The sequence below is a fragment of the Pyrus communis genome, chromosome 17 (assembly GCF_041283825.1).
Source record: "Pyrus communis isolate YQ-2024b chromosome 17, ASM4128382v1, whole genome shotgun sequence".
NCBI classification, from domain to species: Eukaryota; Viridiplantae; Streptophyta; class Magnoliopsida; order Rosales; family Rosaceae; genus Pyrus; species Pyrus communis.
In genome coordinates this window covers 853,826-878,857 of record NC_142581.1, presented here as the reverse complement: position 1 = coordinate 878,857, position 25,032 = coordinate 853,826, and the positions used below count along the sequence as shown (strand labels likewise).

The 25,032-nt window shown below is 37.1% G+C and overlaps 4 protein-coding genes across 8 annotated transcripts; 1 reads left to right on the top strand and 3 right to left on the bottom strand.

Moving 5' to 3' along the window:
* The first annotated feature begins 258 nt into the window (after nt 1–258).
* ZEU1 (P-loop containing nucleoside triphosphate hydrolases superfamily protein) lies at nt 259–3,803 on the top strand. 3 transcript variants are annotated; one of them, XM_068447520.2, is made up of 7 exons: nt 259–538; nt 640–696; nt 892–1,251; nt 2,005–2,116; nt 2,201–2,260; nt 2,679–2,783; nt 3,354–3,803. In XM_068447520.2, the coding sequence occupies exons 2-7, from the start codon at nt 659–661 to the stop codon at nt 3,468–3,470; spliced, it is 792 nt and encodes a 263-aa protein (XP_068303621.2). In that variant the 5' UTR covers nt 259–538; nt 640–658; the 3' UTR covers nt 3,471–3,803. The 3 variants fall into 3 exon arrangements, with proteins under 3 accessions (XP_068303621.2, XP_068303623.2, XP_068303622.2); XM_068447521.2 differs by having other exon boundaries at nt 325–538; nt 647–696; XM_068447522.2 differs by lacking the exon at nt 640–696 and having other exon boundaries at nt 262–538.
* Nucleotides 3,804–5,289: 1,486 nt separating this feature from the next.
* On the bottom strand, nt 5,290–11,052 carry LOC137709440 (uncharacterized). Of its 3 annotated transcripts, XM_088689945.1 has the most exons (4): nt 9,794–11,052; nt 7,675–9,327; nt 6,984–7,266; nt 5,290–6,034 (listed from the first exon to the last, which is right to left on the bottom strand). In XM_088689945.1, the coding sequence occupies exon 1, from the start codon at nt 10,922–10,924 to the stop codon at nt 9,857–9,859; it is 1,068 nt and encodes a 355-aa protein (XP_088546071.1). In that variant the 5' UTR covers nt 10,925–11,052; the 3' UTR covers nt 5,290–6,034; nt 6,984–7,266; nt 7,675–9,327; nt 9,794–9,856. The 3 variants fall into 3 exon arrangements, with proteins under 3 accessions (XP_088546071.1, XP_088546070.1, XP_068304630.2); XM_088689944.1 differs by lacking the exon at nt 5,290–6,034 and having other exon boundaries at nt 6,891–7,266; XM_068448529.2 differs by lacking the exons at nt 5,290–6,034; nt 7,675–9,327 and having other exon boundaries at nt 6,891–7,266.
* A 2,409-nt stretch (nt 11,053–13,461) lies between these two features.
* Nucleotides 13,462–17,201, bottom strand: LOC148689194 (uncharacterized). Its single transcript, XM_088688682.1, has 2 exons — nt 16,092–17,201; nt 13,462–13,695 (listed from the first exon to the last, which is right to left on the bottom strand). The coding sequence occupies exon 1, from the start codon at nt 17,024–17,026 to the stop codon at nt 16,130–16,132; it is 897 nt and encodes a 298-aa protein (XP_088544808.1). The 5' UTR covers nt 17,027–17,201; the 3' UTR covers nt 13,462–13,695; nt 16,092–16,129.
* A 6,339-nt stretch (nt 17,202–23,540) lies between these two features.
* On the bottom strand, nt 23,541–24,808 carry LOC148689193 (cytochrome c1-2, heme protein, mitochondrial-like). Its single transcript, XM_088689400.1, has 4 exons — nt 24,713–24,808; nt 24,114–24,230; nt 23,955–24,020; nt 23,541–23,865 (listed from the first exon to the last, which is right to left on the bottom strand). Exons 1-4 carry the CDS (start codon nt 24,806–24,808, stop codon nt 23,749–23,751), a joined length of 396 nt encoding a protein of 131 aa, XP_088545526.1. The 3' UTR covers nt 23,541–23,748.
* Nucleotides 24,809–25,032: the final 224 nt, after the last annotated feature.

Genomic DNA, 25,032 nt, shown 5'->3' with positions numbered 1-25,032 from the left:
TTTTCTTATAAATACCAAAGGCTATCATTTAATACAATAGTTTAATTATATCGGATTTGAATAATTTTCGTAGAGATGATTGATGAATATGGTTGCATTTTTTGAATGAGATGAACACGGTATATCAAGTGTAATAATACAATTGATTAAAATTTAAAAAAAAAAACTAATTATATTATGAAACTTAAAATAATGGACCACGTTCTCCACACAAAGAAAAATTTCTCGTTTGAAAACTAGGAATTCACATTCGAGCCCATAGTAAATTAGTAAAAGTATCATCAGCTTTTAAAAGTTAAAACCCTTTCGATCAAGACCACCACTCAAACCCCTCTTGCCGCCATTCTCCTCCTACTCAAAGCCTCTTGCCGCAACTCTCCTCCGACTCAACCTCACTTGCCGCCCTTCCCCACCCGGCGGATACCTTACTGGCCGGCGAAATCACACAGGCCCCCAAGTTCCTACTTTACAGTTCTCTTCTTTTCTGTCTGACATTTGCATAGACAGTCTGATTACCCAGAAGCGCAAATCGTTCAAGGTAATCTTTCCTTTTTCTTTCTTTAGCCAAGATCACGTTCTGTTCACAGTTATCATACAAAGTTTGGTGAATTGTTTTTCTTTTTAATATTAAATCTCCAGTTTGTAGGTTGCGAGGGACATGATCCATGCTTCTTATCCTACTGTTTGCAAGGCTTTGTAAGAATTTGAGCTTGCAAATTATTGTGTTTTTGGTTTATTTCCCAGCTACCCATGTATAGAAATTGATAACCCTTATTGAAAAATTTGAACTTGAGTAGATTAGAATGGATGTTGAATGATAGATTTCAGAAATTGTTCGAAATTGGTTGAAGTTGAGGGCTTTATCTTAACAGATTGCATTTGCTTCTCTAGGAACTTTGGAGCCAGGGCGGTACGAAGGTCGTTGGGTTTTCACTCAAACTTTCCCCACAAGGTTTTTATCAGGCGGATTCGGATGGAGAGTAATAATCAGAACTGTAGCCTAAGAGGTGGCAAGGAGGATTCAAGAGGTGCCTTGGTTGTTCTTGAAGGCTTGGATCGTTGTGGGAAGACGACACAATCAACTAGACTAGTAAAAAACTTGGAGAGGTTAGGGCATTCAGCTGAGTTGTGGCGGTTTCCTGACAGAACTACAAGTGTTGGGAAAATGATATCTTCGTATCTTTCCAACGAATCTCAACTGGATGATCATACAATCCATCTACTCTTTAGTGCCAACCGTTGGGAGAAGAGGTTAGTTATTCTTTGTTGTGAGGTTTCTATATATTGCACTTCTTCTGATTGTTGTTTTTGTTTCTAACTGATGCCAGGACAATACACAGTGAGATATATATTTTTTATCTTTTGATGACCGAGTTGTGTGACAATCTGGTTTAATGACCTAATCTTTCATTGTTCGAGTTTAGTTTCTGTTGACTTTAGAAACCAATGTAACGGTAAAATACACAATGAACTCATAAGCAGCAAAAGTTACTTCAATTGTATGGCTGATAGGGAGGAAACAAGTTATTGAGTTTTTGTTTCTGTATACGTTTACAGGATTCTTCTAGTCTTCATGGGCATCTAAATGCACTGTTTTTCTAGGCCCCAGTGCTCATTTACATAAAATCTGTAATGACCTCAAGTATTTCGCATTTAGGTTTCTCAGGAACCTGGCTAAAATCAATCAAGATGAGAACAATGTTTGGTTACAAAATGTGTGGGGTATTATTTCGACCATGTAGACTTTAGTAAAGTTAGAAGTTTTTCCTTGTTATTTTTAACTTAGTTGGTGTTATGCAAAATGTGGAAGGAATAGTTTAGGAGGGGAAGGAACAGTCCATGTCCCATTTTGTATGACATAGTCGTTGGCTTTTTTAGTTTGTTTAATAATTATTTTGATTACTATAAGAGTGTCTGCACTTCAATTTTAGCTGAAGTTCATTCTTAGGGTGAAGAATGAGGTGGTCAAATCATTTTTCTAAGTAACCTATAATTTCCCTGTAGATCATTGATGGAGAGCAAATTGAAAAGTGGAACCACCCTTGTCGTTGACCGTTATTCCTATTCAGGGGTGGCATTTTCATCTGCCAAAGGACTTGATATTGAATGGTGTAAGGTGGGGAAATGCTTTATGTTTTACCCCTGATGATCTTTAAATTCTTTACATAAGGATATTAAAAAGATGAGGTTTCTTTTGCAGGCTCCGGAGATTGGGTTATTGGCTCCAGATCTTGTAGTGTACCTTGACATACCACCTGAGGTATGTAGTCATTTTCATTTTCACACTGAATTTTAGGCATGTCGGTTAATTTTCTGCTTGATTGCATATCTAATACTGAACATGGTTAAGGTGATTCCCTGCTACCTATGTGGTCTTACATATCTTCCGAGATACACAAACAGCCTCTCATAAGAGGTTTCCTAGGTATGCAAATTGATTTTGCAGTCAATAGGTTCTCAAAATAGATAATGGGTGTATATTTTTGGCCCTTCATGGCTAACTACTGATATCTTAGGGTCCTTATTCTATGCTGACATTTATTGTTGAGGAAAATAGAGCTGTTACATTTAGCCTGGCATGATGTTGACAAATTAGCCTGGATGGTTACTCTGCAAATCAGATCGACACAGTGATTTTTCCCCTTTGTTGATATGAAGTATGAATTTATAATTGTCAGAAAGCTGCAGAAAGAGGAGGCTATGGAGGTGAGAGATACGAGCAGCTTGAGTTTCAGAAGAAGGTTGGTCAGAACTATCAGGTCCTCTGCAGTCCCACTTGGAAGGTAGTTTGTTGATTCATTCATTTAGTTCACTAAAGAACCTTGGATATTTGCTTCCGGTTGTGATGCTATCTTGACCATATCATCCTGGATGCAATTTTTCACTCAAACTTTTAATTTTTGTACTGTAAAGAATACATTGAATCAACAGATGTCCATTAAAAGAAGTATTTAGAGGAACAGAATGAACAGAAATGGAAAAAGATTTCACTCTCACCAAGAGCATAGGTGGGGTTGTGATGCCAAACGTATTCCTCCAATTTCATTTTCTCATGCCCAAGTTTTCTTCTGTTTTCCAACAAACACTGATGTGAAATCTGTTCCTAATATATAATATAGATGCTGGCTGGGCTATCATTATCTGATTATTGTTTACACATTTTATTTTGGAGTGATGCTGCAAGTTGGCAATTTTTTTGTATAGTACGGAGGCTCATTGAAGCAGTGGTTCAAATACAACTAACCCTGCAAATTGTTTGGTTTACAACTGTTATTCTCGAAGTATACTATTCCTAGGTGAGTTGAATTACGTGGATACTATGCCGAGGTTAAATTTGTTTTGGCTTGATGCAGATCATAGATGCTTGTTCATCCATGGAGGAAGTTGAGGAACAGTTGCAAAAGATGGTACTCAATTGTGTAAAAACATGCCAAGAAGGGAAACCCCTCTCTTTTCTCTGGTCTGGTTAAATTTTATCTTCTCCGGAAAGGGCAAGACGCATGTATCTGTGGAAGGTCAAATGCTGATTATTTCATCTCAGATTGTATGACTATTTTACTCTCGTGTTAAAAGAGTTGATTCAGTGTTGTTTACTCCATCAACAGCGAAAAGCGGGATCTTTGGTAAAAGTCTTCCTTGGTTTCGTGGATTCAGTCCGTTGTTTGTGGTTGTCCATGACTATTAATGTATCGTAATTGTTTTTTTTTTTCACTAAAATAGACGAGATTGCGAGTTCTTTTGAATGAATTTGATTGTAGTCTTGGCAGTTCTACCTGCATATATTGCATCTGCATTTCCCTTTTTGTTTGGTTTTCCAGCCCTGCGTCAGGAATTTGCGAGGGTTGTAATTTGTAACCGAGGCTTGCAGTAGCAAGTTTTGCTGCGTTTGGTAAGCGGAAAGGAATTTCCGACGTCTTTTATCTGCGGAAGGGAAATGAAAGATCTTTTATTGTGTTCGGTAATTTGGGTAAAGTTTTTGCTCGCACGGCGTTTTTAATTGGGATTTTTAGGATTCATCTTGGTCGAAATAAAGCTTTGGAAAATTCCAATTTGTGATAAATGGGTCGTAACTCAAGTCCAAACAAAATGCAAAGCACAAAAAACCCTAATCTCAAACAGCAAAACGCCTGCCTTCACTGTTGTCGTTTCCTCCGCGAAGGAAGACATCGGCCCTAACTGAAAAGAGCGCCCGAACCAAAAATTATATTTGTGAATGTTGTGCATAATCAATCCACCAGGAACCACATCATCCATAGCCACACAAGCGAGGAAGGTCACAAAACATAACATGAGGAGGGGGAGGGCAAAAGGGTGTGTAAAACATCCTTGTTCCGACGTGAATTGTTCCACACTTCGTCCAATTTTTCCGACAAGTCGGTTCAACAGTGGATTGTGAGTGTTGGGTCTGGTGTCAAGATAAAGCCCAACACTCCGAGATCTAATTCATGATTATGGGTTGGAAAAGATGAGGGGGAGCGAGGGAGAGGTATGAAAGCATGGTGCGGTGAGGAGGGAAATGGATCTGGCGGTGAGCGGCTATTGAGTGAAGAGAAGGGAGAAAGCTGAGACCAAGGCTCAAATGGCTGAGACAAATTAAGGCTCAGACAACTGCGACAAGGCTCAGAAGGAAGTATAGATGAAGAAATAGGGAGGAAGAGAAGCAATCAGGAGGCTGCCACCAACCCTAAAGCCGAAGGCTAGGGCCGGTGGCTGTAAAAGCCTTTCGTAATACAAATTTTATAATCAAAATCAAAGAATGTATTAAATAAATAGACGGTTAACCATGTTACTTGAAACTCAAGTTCGACCTAATTCTATAGGTTATATTTTTTTATGAGGTATCTGAATACACTTTATATAGATCGTGTGCCAAGGTTTCATAGATCATACAGCTTTGGAGGAATCTGTATACACTTAAGGCATCAGCTTGATGTTTAGGATTGGATTAGAATGAGATTAGAATGAAAGTGATTAACTTATCGCTTTTAATCTAGTTCAAGGGGATTGAACAGATAAGTTCTATAATAAGCAATCCATATTCTATCTTCAAGTTGAACACAATTTATTTATTTTTTCATTTCTTTCTTTTACATACCTTGAATTGAATATAGTGAATTGTTTGTTCCAATCCAATCCAATCCTAAAAACTAAACAAAACACTTCACTAATTAAGTGAATGGTGGTGCTATCCATGCACCCCCTTTACCACTCACGCACGCCTTGTAATTTCTGGCGGTTGGGTCGAATGAAACAAAGATCAAAGGATTAGTTAAACTAACAAGAGATTCGTGGAAGGTAAAAATGAGTGTCAATAGCTCCACACTAAATGAATACAAAGAAATAGTAGTCAATGTTCGATCAAGAGAGAGACTGTCAGATAGAGAGACATGCAAAAGGAGAGTTGACACATCAGGCAATCTCCTAGCTTGAATGATCAGAAAAAGTTTCAAGATAATGAGAAACTTCATACAGTGAAAATGCAAGCTCCATCGACGGGCCAAAATTATGGAAAAACTGAACATAGTAATTAGGTGCATTTAAAAGTTCTGTAATACATGTTAAGGGTTTAATTAGGCGCTGTATCTTTCGTAATTATTACACCTTCTCAAAGTACTTAAATTATGGATAATATATAGTTTTAAGAACACACACATTCAGAAGATTAGGAGCACAAGTCGAGAGGAATGTTTGGAGCAACATATATGCAAGAACTTTTGGTAAATGAATGGCCTTCAAGTTTAATTATGATGTGATTCTGAAGGAAGAAAGCCAATGGCTGCATGCAGCCTTGATGGTCAGTTATGGAGGGTGATGTATGTGAAGGAATGGAGAAAATATTGAGAAGTGATGATCACTAAAAATATCAAGCAAGAAAGAATAAAGGAAGAAAAAATGGGGCATATTTTTCTGTGGATAATTCTTGCATTCTCTCTTGGGAATGAGCTCATTTTCTCACTTGCAAATAATGTATTTTCACTGTAAAAAATGTATAATCGGTACCATTCAATCTCTTAATCTTCTTTGAACATCATCCCTACAAAAAATCATTTGAATCGGTGATCATTTAGTCATCCAAATGAATCAAATAACCCAATGGTTTATCATGAATATGCTACTTAGTACCTACAACTTTGAGTTGTTTGATACATTTGGACAATTAAACAATCGCTAATTCGAATGATTTTTTGTAAAGATGATCTTCAAATTTAAAATATTGAACGGTTCTGATAAAATTTCTACACTGAAGAGAAGTTATTTGTAAGTAGGGTAATGAACTTATTCCCTAAAGGGGGGAAATACAAGTATTATCCTTTTGTTATTTGGAGATATTAGTGACTTTTTTTTTGTAATCATTTTGTTTTTAACTAGTATTTAATTAGCTTTTAGTTTTTAACCTTTGTGTTTGAGATTTTGAAAAACTAAGTGGGAGAAAAATGGAGGAAGGATGCATGAATGATAGATGTTGAAGAAATGTATAAGAAAATTTACGCACAAAATAAAATTACTAAGAACACAAAATTATTTAAAGTTGTTTTCACATTCTAAATTTTGTTTTCATTCATTCTTCTTTAGTTGTTCTTCAATCCCTCCCACCAACCTTCTTCATTCATCCATTCTCCTATATACTTTCTCCATATCTCAAACACAAAAAGTAAAAACTAAAACCTAAAAATAAAAAAAAATAAAAAATTATCCCTTAAGCAGACTGTATATCCCTGTTTTGTTTGTTTATCTAGCTAAGCAGATTGTATTATCCCCTTCGTTTCAGGTCAGAGTGTATTTTATAAATTTTTCATTTAATTAGTGCATGCTGATGGGGAAACTAGCTACTTACCCACCAAAAATTGAAAAATTAATTACAAAAAGAATTGAAACTTCAGAGACAGATCGACAGGCAATATATATATATTATTGGACAGCTATCAATCTCTGATGATATGAAGGTGTGCATTACTACATAAGAAAAATATATATAAACATACCAGCGGGTTTTTTCATAGCTTGCCAGCTTCATGCATTACTGCATTATTAAGTATAGTCTCTTCTCTACATGTACGTACTCAAACCTTTGAGGATTTCATCAGCAGCTGCTTTACTGCTAAATCAAGAGTTCGTACTCCACTTCTCTATCAGAGATATATATATATATATATGATATCATCGCTGTTGCTTCGAGCTTACTAGTATGTACACTTTCAAGACTACTGTTCAACTCTTCTTCAGAGATCCAGAGAAGCTAGCTACCTCCTCAGAAAAGATCAAAGCCTGTTACAATAATGAATGTACTTAATTATCGTTTAGCAACAAAGTTTAAACATTATTAACTATTACATGCCAGTGGATAGCTAAACCCTGTTACATAATAATAACAATAATAATAATTATATAACAAGAAACGAAAACAATGTCTAGCTATTGCCAGTGGATAGTTAAATATATAAGAAAACAAACAGAAGGAAGAAGAAAATAGTCTATATCTACATATGGTTGGATAGCTAGGAGATTCGAGGATGTACAATTAGCCTTTTATGGTGAGTTCTCTATTGTCGTTTAATTTAGAGTTAAAAGAATAACACAGAAGATCTGATTTTTATATTCAATATTCTTCAAGTGCAAGCGCTCTTTCTTATTGTCATTTCTTCAAAAAATCTCTATTTTTTTGTAGTGACTTACACGAGTCGGTCGTCTACTCTCTTTCGATCCATTGTCATCGAGCAGCTTCGCTTCCCTCCTCACTAGAACCTTCATTCGAGCAGTTTCGCTTCCATCTCCTTACTTTCAAAGTTTGTCTATATATATATATATGTCTGCTAATTATGTTAAGTAACTAAAGTAGATATATTGTTGGTAGTCCACTCTATCCATCTTAAACAATTTCGTAAGACAAATATCCGAATATAAGCTACAGTTTTAGCTGATATGATGTCCTTTTCTCAACTTTTGGCACTTTTAAAACTGTATAATTGAGATCACATCAAGTATACAGTATACGTAAAAATATTTTAACATTTATATTATATATGTTTTTCCTTCCTGCTGGTTCCACGACTCCATATATTTCGGCCTTTTTCTTTTGAACCAATTATTTCACCTGAACAGGGCATGCATGCATGTAATATAAAGTGATGAATGAAAAGACTGCTTTAATTATCAGATAAAACAACAAGCGGAAGATGGGAAATTCAAATGAGGAATAATATTGCAAGGTAGTTGTTACCCTTCTTTTTATAGTAATCACATGCAACACTATATTTTTCTTCATAAGTTAAGTACTTACCAGACCAAAAGAACAAAAAAAATTGAGTGTTCCAAAGTACCCAGTATTTCAAATATTTTAATTGTAAAATTTAACGGTTAAAAGACCTGAAATTCGGATACTCTGAAGCATCCAAAAAAGTCCCTCAAAAATCATAATAACTGGGGTTAGTTTAATGACACCAACGTAAGTTCTTCATTTCCCATCAGCAAACGAATGGGGATTTGATCTTGAATGGGGAAATTCTATTTTTATAACACCCAGCCAATCCCCCGCCCCCCAAACCAAAAAAAAAAAAACAAAACAAAACAAAAAAGAAAAAGAAAAAAGAGTTAAAAAAAACAACAATGAGAAAAAAGAATAGAATTTTATGAGGAATAATCTGTATCCCGACGAAAAAAATGATAGTATACTCACCATCTAATGCAATTTTTATGTAAAGAATAACTTACTGGAAACGAGATCCTTAGATTGTCGACGCATGTTTTAGATTAATTACACAATCCTATGTGGAAAATTTAAATTACATAGATACGCGTACGTCACTACCACATTTTTTATGCCCCGTTTCATGTCAGTCTCTTATTTGTATAACAGTATATGTACTCCTCCCAATTAGGTTTATTATGCAACAATAGTTTCTTTTTACTTCTGTTAAATGCAAAACTAGGAACAGGAGTTATTCCTCTTATATATGTGCATATATATAAACTATTTTTTCAAGTATTGACAATAAATCATACATCTAGCTAGGGTTCAAAAGTTCAATTTATACTAATTGAATTTCCCATGATTAATTAGAGATGATATTTTCAGATATATATATATATGCATATATATTTTGTTATTCGCTTCGTTTTTCCTCCTATTGGTATATAAATCTGTTTTTTAATTTGTTTTTGGTATAAACATCATGTTCCTGGCTAAGAATATCCAAGACAACCAGCCAGATGGTTATTCATGGATGGATCCAATTAATTTAAAGGGTTAGATGTAGATGACTGTGACTAAAGGTGGCATTACTATACAGGACGGAATGAATAGGGCAGTCGAGTTTCCTCTTTATTTACCTGCAGGTAAGAGGAAGAGCAGAAAAAGGGCATTAGTATTGGTTCAAGCTTAATTGATTAACTAATACAAGAAATGCATAAGAGACATGGAGTTTAATTAACCTGGTGTTTAAATATTAGTTTTTGTTAATCTGAATAATTAGTGCACTGGAGGATCACAAATGCACCAATATTGTATTAAAAAAGCAGATAATTGTACAAAGAGCAATGTTAAGAAGCTCAAAAATGTAGCCCTGTGTGGACTCTTTACCATCTTATGTTATTAGCACAATGTTTTATAACGTTGACACAAAAATTAAGATTAAACTGTTAAGCTAATTTTGTCTATTAACACCACAAAGATTGATAAAGTTTTTCCATTAATCCGTGTTTATCCTAATTGTGAACTTAATTAAGTATACTGCACCAAACTCACTCAAATGTATATAATATGTATAGATATACAAACAAATGCAAATGCGTATACCTGAGATCTTCAGCCTTCCATTCCATCTACTGATAATCCATATAAATTTTAAACGGCTTCAAATCAACGGCCTAGAGTTAGAGCAGCCTTGACGTCGAGCCTCCATGCAAATCCTCCACCGTCCATTCTCCACAAATCACAAGGCACAATTCGAGAGCACCTCTCCTTACCCACCGTGTACTGCAGCTTTACTTGGCACGTTAACGCTAAAGCATCCGCATACGGCAGCTTCTCTTTCACCACCAACAACACCGCTATCTCCGCCGCACATTTCTGCTGGCTCACCATCTTCTTAAAAGCCTCGTTCAGCCACTGCACCCTGTTCTGACCGTCCGATATAAACCCCGGACACGTGTCCCTCTCCAGATCACTCCTCATCCCCTCCACGTCCCTACTCCTAACACTTCCAAACGTACCGTGCGCATTCATGCATGTGCCTGTCACGCACTCCACCGTCACCCAAGACTCCACCGCCTCCATCTGCCGCATCCCCACCGTCGGATCTGATCCTCCTCCACCACCCATGTAATTCCTCAACCACATGGGAATTCCTAGGCGTAAGCCCTCATCTTCTTTTCCAGCAGGATAACTATTTTGATTATTTCTATCGCTATTACTGTCCGTCACCGTAGGATCTAAAGGACGCCGGGATCCACTGTCCGACGTGCTCTCTATATCGTTCTTCTCCGGCAAGAGCTGCAGCGTCGTCACCACGCGCTTAGGATCCTTATCCTTCGCCCTACATACATTATTCTTGGAAATCCTAACGTACTTTCTCTTTCTTCTTGCACTTGTCAAAACACTCAAACCCGAGTTTTTGTTACCAACCTCTCCGGCTCCGTTGGCCACCGGTTTCGGTGCAATCGGCCGGAATCTGAGCATGTTCCGGTTCATGATTGTATGCTTATCCTGCTCACCCCCAGCGCATCTTAGCATGAGCCGCCCTTCTCCGCCTTCCATATCAACCGGCGCTACACCATCTTTCTCTCTCTTGGTTTCTTTCTCCCTCTCGTCGGAGTGGGAGCTCAAGCAGGTGATGATTCTATTAGTAAGCGTGAGAGGAAGCGCGCGTGAACAAACAGTGCACTTCCCCCACCTGCACCAGGAGAGATTTTTTAATGCTTCAGACATGAAATGTCATAATATAAATTGATTAGAACGCATTTCAAATTATTAGAGAGACATGCTAAACATCAACTACGATAATATTTATATTAATTAACATTTTAAATACTCCAACGTGTGTGATTATCTCAAAAGACATCAATATTAATTAAAGTAAGGTTAAGGTATTAAAAAAAAAAAATTTGGTTGTGATATTCAACAAGCTCCTCATATGAAATCCAATTAGTAGATCACACGGCAAAATTTCACACTCAGCAGCCACGTGGAGTAAGAGGACTCACTCAACGCATGGGGCCAAATGACCTACCATTATCGGGCAGAGCCAAGGAGATCCACTCATCATTTGGCAGTAAGGCCCACTCTCTTGCTCTAATATCAAGTCAAATTATTAGACAGACGGGTCAAAGATCGACATTCAACAACACTGATAGTATTTTTAATTTGTTAATTACTACATGCACAATTCGACAGGTATGGATGTTACCATAAAAAGTTGGTCTTAGTAGAATGGGGTTAGTATATTCTTTCTTTATCTTGCTGATGTGAAATAATCAATACCCAGCACGCTGAAACAATTCAACTGTTGTATTATAATACTTAACGTAACACAACATGTTCGTGACACAGTACATGCATAATTCGACAGGTATGAATGTTATCATAAAAAGTTGGTATTAGTAGAAATGGGGTTAGTATATTCTTTCTTTATCTTGCCGATGTGAAATAATCAATACCCACGACGCTGAAACAATTCAACTATTGTATTATAATACTTAACGTAACACAACATGTTCGTGACACGTTAGGAAAGTTCTCCAAGACAAGGACGCGCGGGATTTCATTGGTTAAATCTTTTCCCCCAGTACGGCCCACTCGAATTCATTGTCCAACTGTCTTACCCAATGAGAGAGCGTTATGTGTCAGCCACTGCCGAAAGGAGATGAACACGTGGGGCAGACATCGGGGTTAGCGTAGTAATGTTACCTTTTGGGGAGGTTCGAGATATCAAATACGTGGTCGCGTTTCATTTGGCACAGAACATCAAAATTCAGTTGCCAAACAGTAACGCTGAAAGTTTGTACGCGAGACACACCGCGTGAGGCGCACTCTCCCACGAACACCTCCTCGCGCACGACTTCGAAGGGAAGGGGAACGACGCGAGCTTTGTGCGAGTGAAAGAGATAAATTTGGTGCTTTATGATATGGACGCGTGGTTGGTCGGATGTGTAAGTGAATCTTAGGGCAAGATATTTGACGTCATACGAGAAAAGTGACATTTTCATGTCCCAATTAATTAAAAAACGTTTGAAAATTTTTATTTTTAACAATAAAAATAAAATAATAGATAAAATTAATAATATCATGATTTATTTTTTAATGTAAAAATATGATTTTTCATAAAAATAAATAGTACTGTGAGTTTTTCGTTAAGGTTGTTTTTATTTTGTAGATTATTTTTCTATTTACAGAATGGAAAATTTTCTATTATGGAATACCTTTCCTCACTCGCTGCCACGTGGTGAGGAGCTACTTTAGTTTGGACCGACAACCACATTGGACCGACAAATTACTTCTTCTTTTAACAACGTTAAAATGTTTGGCCAACATTTGTCGTAAATCCACGAGGGATTATCTTCGGATTTCTTTTACCTAGTTTTTTTTATTAAATAATTCGGATTTTTAAAATTTAATTAAACAATTAAAGTTATTATAACTTTTAAAGTGCATCCGTATTTTCAATTGTTGGAAAAAATTTCAAGAATCTGAATTATTTGATGAGGAATATTCGGTGGAAAGGATCTAGACGTAAATCCATAGCATGATCTACTAGTTTTGAGTGTAGAGGTTTATTTAAATAAAAATTAATAAAAATAATTTAAAATTTTTGAGTTTTAACAATAAGAACAAAATAAAGAATAACATAAATAGTACCAAAATCAATTTTTTATGTAAAAATATCACTTTTCGTTAAAGTGATCCTTTTATTTAATTGTATGACTCACCAATATATGAAAATAAATATAAATATATGGGTTAAGATGCTCTTCGGATTTTAACTATTCGGATCCTGTGGATTAAACAATCATGACCGTTCGAAAGAAGATTGTGCGTCCAGGAATCAACAATAAGCAGCAACCCTCCACTGCGGAAACACAGGGCCACACTGCAAAACTGGGTCAACGACGTCTCTCGGAGATGCCCGGCTGCTTTTCCGGCGAAGGTCGTCGTCTAGTACTGTCGCAAGATGGAGAAGCTCCGGAAACGGTACTAAACTGAGACCCAGCGAGCCAAGTCGATGCCCAAGTCCAAATTCATGTCAAACGGATAGATCTCCGACAGCTGAGAAGAGGGAGAACGAAATGGGCATCTTTGTTAAGGTTGCTACATGCTGGTTGATCCACATGATTCGGACAAACAAGATCCGAAGAGGATCTTAACCCAACATATATAACTTCAATGTTTCAATTAATTAATTAAAGACTTCTTGTTCTTATGCGACTCAAGGATAGAGCAAAATATTATTCTAAGAATGTAGGACAATATTTTGTGAATTATATTCAAGTAGTATCCTTGCTTTTTTTCAAAATAAAATATACATTTAAAATCTGAGGAAATTGTAGCAATAGTTCATCAATTTTAATCTAATTGGAGTAATGGTCGCTTAACTAAAAATTCATAATTGTTGATCCTTTAACTCCTCAAAACATGCAGCTGTGGTCATTTTCTTCAACTCCATTAGAATTTTGGTCAAAGTGAGTCGCGTCCCACACACGTAGCTGAATCGAGGGCAAATATGGAAAACCCAATGAGAAAAATTGTAGCAAATGTACTTCAACTTTAACCCAACTGGAGAAATAGTCCCTTAACTTTAACCCAATTGGAATAATGGTCCCTCAACTTTAACTCAATTGTAGCAATAGTTCTTCCAACATAACTCATTTTGATGGAATTCTGACGGAGTTAACGACAAGGATCATATCTATACATGTTTTAATGAGTTAAGAGACTAATGGTCATGGATATTTAATTGAGAGACTATAGCTCCAATTGGGTTAAAGTTGATGGACCATTGCAATAATTTTTTTCTTAAAATCTAAAACAAGCTTCATTATTTAATAGTCGCAAAGAGTGTATGTAAGCACTAGACATGGCAATGAAAATATAAGATTTGGAAAAAAAAGGTTCATAACTATCATATCTACATGATACATATTATTTTGTAATTGAAGGTTGAGGTTTGAGGGTTTACCACATTACATGTTTTTTGGAAGTTATTTTAAAATGAATGAAGAAGTGCATTTAGAAAAAAAAAATATTTTTTAGTTTCAAAAACACTTAAAGTGCTTCTTATAAGGAGCATCAGTTATGTGCTTCTTCTAATAAGCACTTTAAGAGCTTTTTAATATTCACTTACATTTTTATTAAAAGTTGATTTCAAAAATATTTTTTATAAAAATGCTTTCACACATTTTAAAAACAATTGCAAATAATACTTGTGCTTTATTTTATTTATTGTTCAAATAAAATTATATCTTCCGAGGTGAGGTCGGGTTGGGGGGGGTGTGGGGAAAGGATCCTCTTCGGATTCTCTTTGTGAGGATCCTGGAGATCACTTCATCATGTTCGTTCATCGTACATCGTGTAGCCAGTTCTCATCACTATTTGTGTTCAATTTTAAATAAAAAAATTCAAATGATTTCTGACCGAAGGATGATAGGCAAACGAACTTGATGAAGTGATCCTCAGAATCCTCACAAAGAGAATCCGAATAGAATCCTATTCCAGCACGGGAGGGTGGGGAGAGAGAGAGAGAGTGTTGTATTGTATTTTATTTATGTAAGATTAATTTACTAAGTTGGAGAGATGCTTATGTTTGGTAGATCAGGGTGTATGACATTACTTTATAAGCTATTGGAGGAATGCATAGATGATTGCTCTTACAAGTGAAAAAAAATATCACTAGACCATAGTATTAAATGACTACAAACTTATATATTGAACCCATAAGTTTGAATTACTCACTTTGAACTCAAATTTTCTGACCCACTATAAGAATTTGATTCTTATAAAACTAGAATCAAGTTCAATTTTCCGATCGACATAAATGCCTTGGTAGAAGAGAAAACTACTAGTTAATAATAGGTGGGGTTCTAAATGAAAACTTCTCATAATAAGAAAATGAAGGTCGCAGGTCTGCTGTCCCTGAATTTTTTGTCTCTTACGTTTCTTTTCTAATTGCTTGACATGTGTCTTTCAACTTATTAAAAAGTTTACACTTTTAAATTTATTAGTTTGTATTGGAAATTAAAAAAGAAAAAGGAGAAGTCGTCGGCGAGGGGTGTTCAACCATCAAAGCCACATCCATTCTTATGTTTCGCCCAAACCCACAAACAACCCACCTCGCGACAACTTCTTATCTTCGTCAACACTGACCAAGCCCCTCTCTCTAGGTTTCATATGGATTCAACCATCGAAGACACATCCGTTGCTCTTACAGAAACAAGATCGTTGTCTCTCCAACCTCATCAGCCCCAATTCCAATTGTCTGGCTCCGATACAGATCGTAGCCTTCGCAGGCTATGAATCAATTCGCTTTCAATTATCGGCCGACTCAATTCCATTTCTAAAACGATGGAATTAATCCGCATGTATCCTTGCTCTCGATTTTTCTCATCTTGATTTTGTCCAGGTATAGACGCGCACAGAGTTATAATGCTTGTGTTTTGTGAATAGAAGTTGTGTCTATATCATTGGCTGAAAATATTGCACTGTAGTCTCTGTGTCTGTGTGTTTGTGAGAGAGAGAGAGAGAGAGAGAGAGAGAGAGAGAGAGAGGATGTTTTGCCGACAGGGGTTAGGTGGGTGTGCACAAAGAATTTTTGGGAACTCTACTTTTAATGAAAACTTATGAAGTTAACAGTATTAACCCTTTAGTAGTTGAAAGACACTTGTTAAGCAATTTGAAAAAAAAAACACGAAAGAGACACGAAGTTTGGAAAGCACACCTGCGACCGAAAATGCATGGCTCAACGAGAGGAGCCACGTTTTTCTTTCTCTCTGCTTATTATTTCTTTGATTGAACTTCTTTTCCTCTCATTTCTTTCCATCGTTTTGGTAGTTTGCTTTATTCAAAGATTAGATATATATAGAGACAAGAATTAATAAACATATACCTGATCTGTATTTTGTCCACTCCAGCTTTGCTTCGGGTTCAAAGACCCAAACTAAGCGCCGCCTTGATGTCCAGCCTCCAAGCCAACCCGCACTCCATCCTCCACACATCGCACGGCACCATCTTCGAGCACTTCTCCTTCTGCCTCGTGTAGTACTGCAGCCTCACCCGGCAACTGAACGCTGGGTGAGTATACGGCAGGCTCTCTTTCGTAGCCAGGCACACCACAGCCTCCGCCGGCGGCGACTGCCCCTCCACGTAGTTCACCATCCTCTTGTAGGCCTCGTTCACCCACTGCACTCTGTTAAAACCGTCCGATATAAACCCCGGACACGTGTCTTTATCCAAACTCTTCAGTTTCTCCACGTCCGTACAACCTAAACCTCGTACATCCATGCACGTGTCTGTCACGCTTTCCACCGTCACCCACGAGTCCGCCGCCGCCAGCGGAGGCACCACCGCCGTACTATCTGTGCCGGATCGTGTGTCCGCGTTCCAGACGGACCAGTTCATCTTAGGGTTTAGGTTCATCCACGTAGGCAACTCCCTGTTATCTGATGTTTTAACAACCGTAGGATCAACCGTAGTACACCAAGATCCACTACCTGAAAAATCTCTCGAGTCTGTTTTTTCCGGCATCAGCTGAAGAGTGACTACAGCCGTCGGATTATCTTCTGCGGAAGATTTACTGTTGATTATTTTTCTGGCGCTGTTATTATTTTTAGGGTTCTTTGCAACCCTAATGTACTTCCTCTTGACTCTCTTGCTTGCACTAAGAAAGGTTTTACCATCCGCCGAAGTCGTACCGGAGGAAGAGCCGCCATCCGCCGGTTTCGGAGCGATCGGCCGGAATCTGATCATTGTCCGGTTGATTATCGCCTTGTCCAGAGCACCAGTCTCAGCATATGGCAGGTGCCATCCATCTCTGGCGTCCATCCACCCTCCTCGCACGATCTTCCTCTCCTCTCCCGCAGATGCCAGATCTCTGTCTGTCTTTCGTTCTCCTCCTTTCTCTCAATATCTCTCTCTCCGGAGGGCAGAAGGGATAATCATAGCAGGAGCGTGGTGGCTGGGTGAGGAACCACCACGTGTCTAGGGCACCATTCCAACTGTGTTTTGAAAACCCATTGGCTGATTCGTTTGCCTGTAGGACCCGCCTAAAGTTTGGCGTATCTAGGAAGAAAATTTTATTAGAAACGCATAATACACGTACTATATTAGTCTACGTGTTGTAATAAATGTTGACCAGAAACAATTGGTATGTCTTATTTATAAGTTACCTTAAAAACAAATGCACATGTTAATACATACAATATAAAGAAATAAATTAGAAATACTATATTTTTAAACTATATTATATAGACACATGACGAGCGGTTAATGGTTAGATTTTTTTTTTAATGATTTAATAAAGAAGAAATACAACCAAACATCCATAATCAACAAAATAAAATTTAAGTAAATGATCTCAACACTATCACCCCAATATATAATATACAGTGAACACTTGCTCATATACAAGAAGAAAGACGATATGGAACAAATTTATCATCACTATAGGTTCCTAATCCAAATTATATCATGTGTAAATTTATATTTTTAACATAACAAGATATTATTAAATTAAAATTCCCCGTGACGGTGAACTTGTTCATACATAAGCTTCTTTCGATACTCGTGGTGTAATTGATTTCTAAGTTCTGAAGTTGGACCCACATGTTGGCCAAGGAGGGACACGTGGAGTCAGGTTTGGTGAAAGTATAATTTTCTCAATTAAGGTTACGCTATCCTTCTTGTTGTGTTTCTTTTGTGTCTCTTTTCTAATTGTTGAACACGTGTTCCACTAATTAACTAAGAAAGTAACACTATTAATAAATAAAATAATAATAATAACTAAAAATAGAAGACTGGGGAACATAGGAGCCATCCAAATCCTTCACACGACTCTGGTGGCCACCACACTTTTGTCATCCACTACCCCTTCTTAGTCTTCTCACCAAAGTCTAACCATCACATGACCCACCTTCAACCCCCATTCTGCTGTCTACCTTTTCTTCAAACCAACATAATTCGTGAATCGTGTCCGTTCATTATACATTGTGCGATCAGTTGTTGTCAAGTATTATTTGTGTTTAATTTTAAATAAATTAATTTAAAATAATTTTTAACTGTACGATGTAAGATGAAATGACAAGATTTATAAATCTTCGAAATTCTCACACAGAGAATCCGAATTCTTCTTCAACCACCACCACCTCCTCGTCCGTCTCCACCACATCTTCGTATATCTAAACTTAAGGATGTTAAGTTTTGATTGAAGTGGATGGACACATGCAATTAAAAAGGAGACACACAAAAATGATAACAACAAACTGGCGACGCATTTTCTCCAACTGGAGTGGAAATTGGGGTTTCCTACTTTGTGATTGAGAAAGGTTGGGGAATGTGCACACGTGTACCAACCAGATTAGCCAAAACAAGTAAAATGGCCTTTCAGAATAGTTGAGGAATGTGGATGGCACTGTGGGCCGGCAGCGCGTGAGGTTGCAGCCTAAGATGTTGGTTAAACAGTACGACTTGATTGGATGGGTGGTCGAAGTGGACCACGTGCCTTTTCCATGAATTCATGATGTATCGACACGTGTAATGTTTTGAGAGGTGCCCCTATCTAAGTCCCAAACAAACGCATCGCCTTTTATATACCAAGTTTCAAAATTTTAGTAAAGGTTAGGAAATTGCTATTCTTATACTCGTTTTTATTAAAAGATGTGATATTTACACGTTTTATTTTCTTCTCACACGTCTTTTTAATTTTCAATCGTAGATCAGAAGAATTGAAAAAAATTAACGAACAAAAATTACCAAAAAATATGTGAGAAGTAAAATAAAATGTGTGAATAGCATAACCCTTTATTAATCAATGCACATTCTTTTTGGTTGTATCATCTTTTACTTTTCTACTAAGAATGAGTGGTTTTTTTCTTGTTTGTTCGACTTCGAACTGCGAGGGAGTACATACAAAAATGCCACATGTCTTATAATTTAATGACGTATCGTGTAATTTAACGTGTTTTACTTTTTTATTAAACCATTTCTAAATGATATGTCAAATTCTAAGTGGAATGCTATGTAGTTAAATTTGAAGGTAAGAGTAAACTTCAACCGATATGTCAATCCCATGTGGAATGACATGAATTTTCATATGTCATTGTTGACTCTAAAAATTACAAAACCTACGTGGCGCGCAGGCCGAGTAACTAGTAAGCTAACTACGTCATTCGGTTGAATGCGGGGCGTGCCAACTCGTCGACCGAGCTTGGCCGAGGAGTAAAATTTGTTGATGTCGCGTTGGGCGCGTCGTTGACTTCTATCTTGCGATTGCGACCGATGAAGGAACACTCTCGGTCTCTGGGTTCTGCAGCCTGAAGACAAGACTACTAATTCTGCAGAGTTCACAAATCGTCGGAGCCCGATTCAGTCACTGTGATTATATTCGTAAGAGTATAAGCACGTCGAATCGAGACCAAACTATATGGGCACAGGTACTCAAACGTGATGTATGTCTTGATGGTAAACGTAGTTCGGCCGTCGGAATGCCGAACCCTGAAACTTACTTGCGAGTATCCAATCATAAAACCACTCGGCGTCCAGTACGCCGAGTAATGCAATTCGTAACACCTGACTATGCCAAGAAGGCTAGTAAGGTGACCTCTACCAACAAAGGTTCGAAAACTCTTCTCGGCCGAGACTTAGATAGATAACCGGTCGACCTCGACGCAGTGCTGTTTATCCAAACTGAAGGTGTTTCTCGGTCGGCTGATTCTGCGGCAGCAGTGCTGTTTATCCAAACTAAAGATGCTCGCCGGGTGCTTCCACAGTGCTGTTTATCTAAACTGAAGGTGTGTCGGCAGGAAAAGAAAAGGAAAAATCTCAAGGTGTTTGAGAAGTTTTGCGCAGGGCAATTGTATGCTGATTTTGAAGGGGCCTTTCTGTTGCATGATTTCTTGTATTTATAGTACCCCATTCCTTGAAACCAATTCAGATTTGGATTGGGAGTCCTTATCCCATTTCGACTCTAACTCGAACAAACCTACTCCCACTGGGATTATGAATTTTCCTTCTTTTCGAGACTCCATTCCTTGCCGGTCGAGAATCCTGGTCGCACCAGGACTTCCTCGACCTTTTCTATTCATCCGGACTACTTAGGATAGGATTTGGCCGACCCTGCCATCTGGCCCAGGATTTATTATTCGGCCCATAGTATTTGTCATCACCTTGGGCCGATCACATCCTGCTGCTTGGCCCAACAATCGTATTTTGGGCCCAAACAGTCATTCATATGTCAAGTTTGATATATGAGAAAATGTGATGTCAAATTATTTTTAATTCTTTTATTGTGTGGGTCTCATTATCTTTGAAATTTATTTTAATTGATTTTTTTTTTTAAAATGAATCCTACAAATATCATTTATAACAAAAAAAACATATCAGTTGGAAGTAGAGAAAATCTAACATTACCACGTTAGCCATCAAATTAACATTTGACTATCTTTTAACATCTCCTTTGGAGATGCTCTTAACTACCTCAGTATCGAATAAGAAAACAATACGGAAAGTTCCTTGTCTTACGATAATTGCAGTCAAAGTAACCCCTATTCCACATGATATTTCGCCACTTACAAACAAGGTTTTTTTTTTTAATATCTAAAATGGTCTCTAAGATTGGTTTAACTTCTCATTTTGGTCTCTAAGATTTCGAAATTGATAGAAGTGATTTTTGAATTTGTTCACCATTAATCATTTTAGTTATTCTGTAAAAAAATTTCGTAAATAATGTTGTCATGTGGGTCATATGACTAATAAGGGCAATGAGTCAATTGCAAGATTTATTTGATCTAGATACCACTTAACTCGATTATATTTAACAAACTCATCACTCAGTCAACAATCTCTTGCTTGTGAATAACCACAATCTCATCTCATCTCATCTCACACTAACTTTTGTTCAACATGGTGCCAAACTTAATTTTTATCAGATACTATTTATGTTTAATTTTAAATAAATTAATTTTAAATAATTTCTAACTGCATAATGTACGATGAACGAACACAATTTATAAATATCCGAAATCCTCATAAAGATAATCTGGCAAGAATCCGAATTCTTCTTCAACCACCAACACCACCACCTCGTAGGGGTGGGCATAAAAACCGCCAAATCGCAAAACCGCATCGAACCGTAAGAAAAAAAACCGAAAAAAACCGTGTTGACCGGAAAAGTCAACTTTGAGTGAAAAACCGAACCGAACCGTTCAAACCGGTTCCGGTTCCGGTTTCGAATGACCAAGAACCGGCCGAACCGAACCGAACCGTTTTATTAATAATAAATAAATAAATTATATACACACACACATGTCATGGTATAATAGGTTGAAAAATTGTGTACAGGAGCTGCTGCTTCTTGCTTGCTCTCTGAAGTCTGAAAACCTGCAATTTGCTTCATCATTTTTTTGTTTGTTGACTGATTGACCAGTGCATATGTATTTTAGTTGTCTCTTTTTGTTGACTTGGTGCCACTAACAAAGACATTTGCATTAAAAAAGATGTGTTGTATGCAACTTTATGTAATCAGTTTTAGAAGATGTATTTGAATGCATAATGATTTGGTGTTCAAATAATTTATTATTAGGAACCGTAAACCGGCAAGAACCGAATCGGAACCGGTGTAGACCGAACCGTAATGTTATAGTAATAAATTTAAGTGGAACCGCACCGAATCGAACCGTTAATATATTTCGGTTTCGGTTCCAATTTAGGGATGGAACCGCACCGAACCGCACCGTGCCCACCCCTACCACCTCGTCCGTCTCCACCACATCCTCATGTATTTAAACTTAAGGATGTTGAGTTTCGATTTAAGTGGATGGACACATACAATTAAAAAGGAGACACAAAAATGATAGCAACAGACTGACGGCGCATTTTCTCCAACTGAAGTGGAAATTGGGGTTTCCTACTTTGTGATTGAGAAAGGTTGAGGAATGTGCACACGTGTACCAACCAGATTAGCCAAAACAAGTAAAATGGCCTTTCAAAATAGTTGAGGAATGCGGGTGGCACTGTGGGCCGGCAGCGCGTGAGGTTGCAGCCCAAGATGTTGGTTAAACAATACAACTTGATTGGAAGGGTGGTCGGAGTGGACCACGTGCCTTTTCCATGAATTCATGATGTGTCGACGCGTGTAATATTATGAGAGGTGACACTGTCTCAGTCTCAGACAAATGCAAGTTTCAAAATTTTAGTAAATGTTAGGACATTGCTATTCTCATATTCGTTTTTATTACGTAATGCGTATTTTTTTTATCGTCTCTTACTTTCGTACTCAGTATGAGTGGTTTTTTTTCTTGTTTGTTCGACTTCGAACTGCGAAGGAGTATCTTCAAAAATGCCACATGTCATATAATTTAATGATGTATCGTGTAATTTAATGTGTTTTTCTTTCTTATTGACTCTCTCAGTATCGAATAAGAAAACAATACATAAAATTTCATTGTCTTACGATAACTGCAGTCAAAGTAACTGGGATTTGTTTAATTCCTCATTTTAGTCTATGAGATTTTGAAATTCATAGAAGTGATTTATGAATTTGTCATCCATTAATCATTTTAATTGTTCCGTAAAAAAATCTAGTAAATAATGTTGCCATGTGGGTCCTATGATTGATAAGGGCAATGAGTCAATTGCAAGATTTATTTGATTTAAATACCACTTAACTCAATTATGTTTGACAAACTCATCAGCCAGTCATTAATCTCTTGCTTGTGAATAACCACCATCTCATCTCATCTCACACTAACTTTTGTTGACCATGGTGCCAAACTTTTGAATATTGAATTGGGATATATAGAGACTAAAGGCCTGGCAGAGTTATGTGTGTCCGTGCCAATCCAATCACATCCTAAAAGCTTAATCTTATTTAACCCATCAAACGGACCCTAACATCTTTGTAAGTAGGGAGCCCATTTTCGCCAAAGCATTGGTTTTATTGTTTTATTGGGTATTATAACCGTTCTAGCTAATGTAGTTGCAACCACGTTTGTCGGCTAATTTTATTGTTAATTTTATGTTACATGTGGGACATGCTATGACCTTGATTTCCAATGCACTATTAGCTATCTAGAACGAAGGGGAGATGACCGGGGTAACTCCACCAATTAGTATCAAGGGACAAAGATACATAAATCAAGATACAAATTTCGTGATGAGTGAGATACTATCAACGTCATCGAGGTAGATACAAAAAAAATTGTCTAAAATTACATTTATACCCATCATTTTTTTTTTCTAATATCTTTATTGAATTGTGAATAGAGGTCTATGCTCTTTCGGTTGACAAAATGAGTTTTGTTACTAAGAGAAAATTTGATCAAAATTCACATGCCCAAGGAAAAAACATAAATATTCCATCTGTATGGAGTAGCTTTATTATATCTCTTAAAATGACACTCCTAGGGTCAACTCCATCACTAATTTCGGATTCGAGCCAATTTGACAAGGAAAGAAACGAAAGCCTATGATTACAATGTGAAAAAATTATTTCCAAATAGGTCCTCCCCGGAAGCAAAACATTGAAGGAAACCAAAGTATGGCGGGTTGGCTTAGTTCACAACATCAAGAACCAGCTTGCGGGACTTGAGAACTGACCACTTCAAGCGCCGGTAGTATGCAGCTTGAAGTAGCGCCAGCGAGAGAACAAAGATCCATTTGAATCCCATCTGCATTTTCAAGACTCGTCGTGTCAGGATTTAAAATAGTATCCGGCTTTCAGCAATGTCAATAAGGGAGATTGCATAATGAAACTTACGAGTTTCCTCTCTTCCATTTCTGGTTCTGCGGCCCATGTCAAGAATGATACAACATCTTTCCCCATCTGCAACAAAGCAAATATTCGATTAGTTTGAGCAACCATTCAGAAAATAAGACTCACACGCTATATATACAGATAATTCTATCGTAAACCAACCTGAGCCTCAGTTGCAGGAGTACCATCTTCGTATTCAACAGCACCATCGTTAAGCATTTTAGGCATAGCAATTGCTCCACCAGGAAAGTATGGATTATAGTGCAGGCCCTCTCGGATCTACAAACACCAGGGAACATTTTGCAATTGATAAGAATTACATGACATCACCTCCATTTCATAGAACCACAAATACACGAACTCCATACACAAACATAATTCTCAGCAACATGGAGCTAAACACCAAATTGATGTTCGCCGTTCAAATCTAATCTAACTACTCCCTCGAAAAAAAAAAAAAAAAAAATCCAATGAATTACAACACTGACATTGATGCAAAAATACCAGACACTCACAGCTGAACAACAAATTAGCAATGACAACAGCACAACAGGGACCAGAGGGCCGACAAGCATACAAAATGGCATTTCGTTTTTAGTCATAACTCAAAAATAGATGGGATAATAGTTGGGTCCGTAAAAGGCTAAATATACATTTTGCAATAGTAGTACAAAATCAGGATAGTGCAAATTCATATAAACATGTGAGCTTTCATGACATCCACAATTTTTTTTCAGAATAAATATATGAATAGAAATTACCTGAACACCAGCTGGAGGATCACGGTAACCAGTGAGAAGGGCAAACACATAATTCTGACCATTGTGAAAATATAAGATTTGGAAGAAAAGGTTCATAACTATCACATCTACATGATACATATTATTTTGTAATTGAAGGTTGAGGTTTGAGGGTTTACCACATTACATGTTTTTTGGAAGTGATTTTAAAATGAATGAAGAAGGGCATTTAGAAAAAAATATTTTTTAGCTCCAAAAGCATTTAAAGTTCTTCTTATAAGGAGCATCAGTTATATACTTCTTCTAATAAGCACTTTAAGAGCTTTTTAATATTCACTTGC

Bases quoted from the DNA above. Each gene is read 5' to 3' on its own strand.
- ZEU1 (XM_068447520.2), top strand. From the start codon at position 659: ATGATCCATGCTTCTTATCCTACTGTTTGCAAGGCTTT. The intron at 1,252-2,004 runs GTTAGTTATTCT...ATTTCCCTGTAG, and splicing joins GCCAACCGTTGGGAGAAGAG to ATCATTGATGGAGAGCAAAT. The intron at 2,784-3,353 runs GTAGTTTGTTGA...GGCTTGATGCAG, and splicing joins TCTGCAGTCCCACTTGGAAG to ATCATAGATGCTTGTTCATC.
- LOC137709440 (XM_088689945.1), bottom strand. From the start codon at position 10,924: ATGTCTGAAGCATTAAAAAATCTCTCCTGGTGCAGGTGGGGGAAGTGC.
- LOC148689194 (XM_088688682.1), bottom strand. From the start codon at position 17,026: ATGGACGCCAGAGATGGATGGCACCTGCCATATGCTGAGACTGGTGCT.
- LOC148689193 (XM_088689400.1), bottom strand. From the start codon at position 24,808: ATGAACCTTTTCTTCCAAATCTTATATTTTCACAATGGTCAGAATTAT. The intron at 24,021-24,113 runs GTTGGTTTACGA...GCTTTGTTGCAG, and splicing joins CTCCTGCAACTGAGGCTCAG to ATGGGGAAAGATGTTGTATC. The intron at 23,866-23,954 runs GTAAGTTTCATT...TTGAAAATGCAG, and splicing joins AAATGGAAGAGAGGAAACTC to ATGGGATTCAAATGGATCTT.